The sequence below is a fragment of the Andrographis paniculata genome, unplaced genomic scaffold, assembly GCF_009805555.1.
Source record: "Andrographis paniculata isolate CXL003 unplaced genomic scaffold, ASM980555v1 Contig46END, whole genome shotgun sequence".
Classification (NCBI taxonomy): Eukaryota; Viridiplantae; Streptophyta; class Magnoliopsida; order Lamiales; family Acanthaceae; genus Andrographis; species Andrographis paniculata.
The window spans coordinates 5,871,319-5,877,272 of NW_026137580.1; the positions used below are offsets into that span (position 1 = coordinate 5,871,319).

The 5,954-nt window shown below is 33.7% G+C and overlaps 1 protein-coding gene across 1 annotated transcript; it reads right to left on the minus strand.

Moving 5' to 3' along the window:
- Window positions 1-881: 881 nt before the first annotated feature.
- On the minus strand, window positions 882-5,266 carry LOC127252700 (glycerol-3-phosphate acyltransferase 9). Its single transcript, XM_051276993.1, has 13 exons — window positions 5,156-5,266; window positions 4,723-5,089; window positions 4,563-4,620; window positions 4,061-4,179; window positions 3,721-3,820; window positions 3,290-3,385; window positions 3,103-3,199; window positions 2,422-2,509; window positions 2,237-2,333; window positions 1,918-2,003; window positions 1,488-1,607; window positions 1,277-1,375; window positions 882-1,151 (listed from the first exon to the last, which is right to left on the minus strand). Exons 2-13 carry the CDS (start codon window positions 4,827-4,829, stop codon window positions 1,103-1,105), a joined length of 1,116 nt encoding a protein of 371 aa, XP_051132950.1. The 5' UTR covers window positions 4,830-5,089; window positions 5,156-5,266; the 3' UTR covers window positions 882-1,102.
- Between the last annotated feature and the right edge of the window lie 688 nt (window positions 5,267-5,954).

The window sequence follows — 5,954 nt, forward strand, 5'->3', positions numbered from 1 at the left end:
TAAAACAAAACAAAACTTCAGAACCCAACATATTCCTTAGTGCCTGAGATACATATAATTCAATTGTAGAGACATAATACTCTCTCCGTCTCAAATATTTTGTCAGGTGAAAATTTAAGAGAGATATAATTAATAAATAATTAAAAATATATTAATAAAAATAATTACAGTATAATCAAAATAATCATAAATTAAAATTAAAATAACTTATTAGTATAATTAAATTTTTAAAAATTATAATAAAATGTATAATTATTGACAAAATAAATGAGACAGCAAAATGGAAAAATAGACATAAAAAGTGACACTGAGGGATAGTATGAGGGATAGTATGAAACATCATTGTAGAGAAAATAAATTTAATAGAGAATGTGAATTGATTATTTAATTTGGTAAAATAAATAATTTAATTCAATACATAATGAAAAAATATAAATATATATATATAAGGACAATATATTGCAAGTGAAAAAAGAAATCAATTAAAAGAAAACAACAAATTAAATCAGAGGAACTTTTACAAAAGTAAGAACCCTAACAAAAAAATTATCAGAGTATTTAATTAGTATATTTTTATTTTGATATTTTATTTAAATAATAGTAATTTATATGTGTGATAAGATATTTAACATAAAATACTATAAAAATAAATATAAATAAATAAACACAGAAATTCTCAATTTCTAATAAAAACAAACAAAATAATAGTTCATTTCGCAAATTTCAATTGTAATGCGCAGGATACGTGCGGCCCCTAGGCCAAAGACATAGACCATCAATCCACCTTGCTCGCACACATGTGTGACCGACGGCTATAGCAGAGAACCTGAGGCGGTCAACCCAGCTCCAATAACCCCATAAAAATTGGGGTTGGGGTGGGGTATTCAACACGACGGTAATATTTTTTATTAAGAACAAAGGGAACAAGCAAAAACAACAAGAGTTAAGTTGGTGAACCATCATCTGATAATTAGTAGCATCGCAGGAAAGATGTAACAACTGATTCCTTAACAGAAACCTTCCAACTCCCTATCCCACAAACAAGAAACAACCATACCTACCCCTATCCCTATCCCTATCCCTATCCAGCAAACATACACTTCTACTTCTCTTCCAGGCGGCGGAGAACCGAATCTGCAAAGCTTTGCTGCCTGTAATAAGATTTCATACTTTAGCTATGTTATATACCTAATTCACATCAATGAAATTATTCGATCAAATAACTAACTCAATCACTCGCATGATATTGGAGAATCACAAAATGGAAAAGGCTTACTTTCGCTCGCGATGCTTTGGGCTGGGACGAGAGTATTTCAAATACCCATCCCAAGGCACCTTCTTGAGCCCGGCTCGAACAGAGATGATGTCCCTCACCCTTGAAACAAACAGAAAAAGCTGCTATGTCAACGCAAAGCACTAATTTTGCTACAGTTATTCAAGAATGACCAAGGAAAATGAGAATCGGGTTTGGTTAAAAAGCCACTCACCTTTCAGCAAATTCAATTGGAGTTTCCCCCGGTTTCAGATTTTGGGGCTCCAGGTACCAAACATCACAAACAACAGCCCAGGATGTCATAAGCTGCAACAAGTGTGTTGTGAAGGATTGCCTGCACAAGTGTTCATAAGTATATATGCTTTAGAAAGGGTCTTTCACTACAGGAAAGACTTTTGTAATCTTGATTGTGTGTCATTGTTAGTAATCTTATATGAAACATATTGTTGGGTAAGTTTTGAAATCTGGATTTTTGTAGTTAGTTGTGCAGATAATTTGTTAATAGATTCAATTTACACAAAAGAATGAATTTGGGAGATATCGAAAGTATTCTATTGTAAACCCTGGAGAGCTACCAAAATCACATAAATATAAGCCTGACAGTTGAACTGGTATTGGAAAGAAAGGACCATTAAATAACTTACTTTCGGCTGTTCCAGAAGGCATCAACGAAAATCTTGTTATACTTGATTGCAATTGGACATACTGTGCAGCCAAGTTCAAAAGCACCCTGAATACCATGGAAACATAAGATATTCTAGCTACAAAAGTGAAGATATCCACATTGAAATATACTATTGTCAAAAGCAGCAAGTGAAATGATTCAGTGAGGTCCAGTTGGGAAAAAACATGCTGAAAGGTTTCTTAACTAAACAGTAATCCGGAAAGGATCAGAATTATCAATATTAGGAAAAATCAAGTATTATATTATAAATGATAAAGAACCATGTGAAAAACGACAACCTTCTTAAACATCACTGTGTAATGGTTATTCACACAAGTTCCCTCAGGGAATATAAGCAGAGGATTACTATCCAACGCATTAACATGTTCTCTTAACCTGTATAGAGATAAGAGAAGATCAGGATGAGGAATAAGAATGATGATCAAATGTTAAAAATTATTGAGCTCTTCATGGTAGCACATACTTTCTTGCAACAATCTCACGATCCTTAGACTCTGAGCGGTTGAACCATATACACCCTAAACTCTCCAATATTGTACTTTGCAATAATCCTATGAAACAGCAAGACCAAGAAAAATAACAAATAAATAAAGCAGAGGAAAATACAGAGAAAGCACTCGCCCAACAAACCCCAGTTCCAACTTAACAAATAAGAAGATTATTATCTCTAATCTGCAGGTAAATTCTCATTCAGCAAATAACCCCACAAGATGGCATATATTTCCAACAATGGGAAGTGCTGTTGTCCTAGATATAGCACTAATCCAACAAATAGTCCCAGGAAAGTAAAGCCATCCATTTTAAGACTGCTCTGAATCAAAATTAGATTCCTCAAAAAATTGCAAAGTGACTGGAGGAACAATTGAAGTCCATTAAGATAATATATAAAAATTTCCCCAGTCAATTATTTACTCGATAGATACTCTTTCAACTATATAGGTCTTATTATGGATAACAAACTAGTGCAATTAGTTATATAAAAAGTGAAGATAATCATACATTTAGCAAACCACATACAACAAGATCTTGAATTGTCAAACAATTACAATAATTGTGTAAAATATCAAGCATCAACAATAGATAAATAAATGAATAAAAGAAGCTGTAATTCCTCCAAAAGTTAGTATGACTATAAGGAACATACCAACCCATCCAGGATGCTTTTGCATGATCACTGCAAATGCAGTCATTTGTTCCAATACAATGAAATCGATCATGGATGTGTGATTAGCTACAAAAACCTGAACAACACATACAAAAGTGGATTCTGAAATTTGTGCGTTGCCATAATTGTTATATAATCGCAGCAAATATATGGCACACACAATCACCTGCTTAGGCCGCATGCTGGGTCGTGGACCATGGTACTTGACTACCCCAGTCCATGATGCAACAAAGAAACTGCAAATCAACTCCACCAAACCTCTCTGAAAAGAAAATAAAATAAAATGAGAAAGTAGGAAAAGGCCATTCAATGCATAAATGGCTTACACACAACAATGCTCCAAAATCTTTTAGTGGCATTATCTTATCTCTACTTTTCAACCTTCCCCAAAACCCCACCCAGCCTTTAAGATTTTACATATATTATCCAACAATCATTGTACCATGATCTCCCAAGAAATAAATGGGAAAAAGGGACCATTTCTTTCCCTGGCATTATGTAACTGGGTCAAAACTAAAATTAGGGAAAAGAAGGTATAAATTCTAGCTGACATCTAGAAAAGCATTACATTTGAAAGAGAAAATTAATCCATCATACCTCTAATTTTTTTCTCAGTTTATCATGACCTTTTAGCAGGAAATGCACTGGAAAATAGCATGAAAGAAATATAATCCATCCTACTGTGAGCACAAAAACCCTGCACGTAAGGTGAATTGCATCAAAATTTCCCAGAGCATAATTGTTAGGTAAACCTATGTGCTACTCAAATCGATGATAAAACAGAATCAAGTAACACGTAGCATTGTAGGCAATAATGGAGTAATTTTCAATTGTTCAGTATAGAAGAATATAACATAGAATCACATATGTGGGACAGAAAATAGATTGCCAATCTACAAGTAGTCCAACAACAAACTCCCATGCACCACAATCTCACCTTAATGGAAAAAGAAACCCGTATCTGACAACAACTCCCAAACACCATAAAGGAAACAAATATATGTTCCAGTTCCAGGGTTCTGGAGGGTTAGATTTGAAGCATCTTGTGAAAGAATCCTGCATTAAACAAAGATTAAGAAATAGAAGAATATTACTATAACTATCTTCATAGACCTTCCGAACAGAGCATTCACCAAAGAAGATGAAGATATGTTAAGTAGGAAGAAAGCAGCAAATGCTACATTAGTGAAGGGATTCGATAAGCAAACATTGTGGTCAATTAAACCAAAACAAGGCAGGTCATATATAAATAATCGACTCAAACCAAATGCTGTGAAGAATGATTGTACTCATCTCATGGCTCAGGAACAAAATGATAAACATAAATATGCTCCTCAAAATGGTGAAAACAAGTGGATTAATAGGCACTAAAACGAAAAATGGGCCTAATTTAAAGATTGGCATTACAATTAAAATTCGGAATCTGCAAGATGGCTTACATCAACAATGGCACCAGCTGCCTCGGTTAGAGTCGGTGAAATATCGAGCAAATCACGGCTAAACAGAAAATCAAAATATCCCGCAAATTATAAACAGGGGATGCATAATACCTAAAAGTTGAAAAACAAAATAAAATAAAACAAAAGCACAAAACATTACAGGCGGAGTTTTCCGTGGGGTTCTTGAATGGATCCAGAAGGTAGATAATCTTCGATATTTGGGCGATCCAAATCCAATTCGGAGGATGATGTGTTTAGCTTACTCATTGAATGAATACCTCCTCCGATTCTATGTGATCCTTAATTATCCCAAATACTAGTAGTAGTAGAGGAAATTAAAAGCATACGCCGTATCTATCCTGATTACCTGGTGGTTGTGTGACTGTGATGCACGAAGACAACGAGGATGAGGATTTCGGTGCGGAGGAGGCAGGCAGGAGATGAGAAGATTGGTCGGGTCACAGGTGGGTCACCTGCACCGGCTGACTGCTCTTTATTGCATTACGCATGGCCACATCCAGTCACGGCTGCACAGTCACAATCAGTGACACTAACTAAATAATTAATTAAAAGGGAAGGGCAGATGCCATTACTAAGCCTATCCTGGATCACGTAACACATCACGCATCTCAAAAGGAGAACAGTAGTAGCAGCGATTTTTCCCTGGATCGACTTTTCCCTGCGTGAATCGCCTGTTGAATCGAACCGCGGCGGTTCAGTGTCATTATTACTAGAGCTAAACAAACCAACTGTTGGCGAATTTCGCCCGGTTCCTTTTATTTGAGCTTACTGCTTAAGCTAAATGAATCGATCAAGAACATAAATTTTAGATCATTTTTGTTAACAAATAACATCAAGTTTGTTTGGGAGCATTCGGCGGTGGTATTAATTAAAATTTTTATATTTAATAAGAATATATATCTTTATAAATATTATATTATTATATCTTTTTATTTAAATTTATTTATAAAATATTATAATTATTATTAATTAAATTTTAATTTTTTAAATAAAATAATTTTTTTTTAATGGGCGAACCAAACCAAATACTAATAAAAAAATTGTTAAACAAATTGAGTTTAAACAAAAATTTCAACTCATATCTCTTAACGAATGAATACAAGATGAACTCGAATCCTTAACGAGCCGAACGTAAAGACAAGTATGACTCGGTTTAGCTCGTTTACGGCTCTAATTATTAGTAGTACTAGCCGAATCCGTGTCTGAAAATATTTTCAATATTTTATTTACATTGTCACAATAAAATGTCTTAGTGTTTTATGTTTTGGTTTAAAAGAATTTTTTTTTACTTGAATTATAGAAACAGTACAAATAATATAAAAATAATAAATATATTTAATATATTAATTTTTTGAAAAATATATTGGATAT

What these genes read in the sequence shown, in the direction of transcription:
- LOC127252700 (XM_051276993.1), bottom strand. Translation starts at nt 4,829, where the DNA reads ATGAGTAAGCTAAACACATCATCCTCCGAATTGGATTTGGATCGCCCA. An exon ending in AACTGAGAAAAAAATTAGAG is followed by an intron (nt 3,386 to 3,720) that starts GTATGATGGATT and finishes TTTTCTTTTCAG; the next exon opens with AGAGGTTTGGTGGAGTTGAT. An exon ending in CCAATTGAATTTGCTGAAAG is followed by an intron (nt 1,376 to 1,487) that starts GTGAGTGGCTTT and finishes GTTTGTTTCAAG; the next exon opens with GGTGAGGGACATCATCTCTG.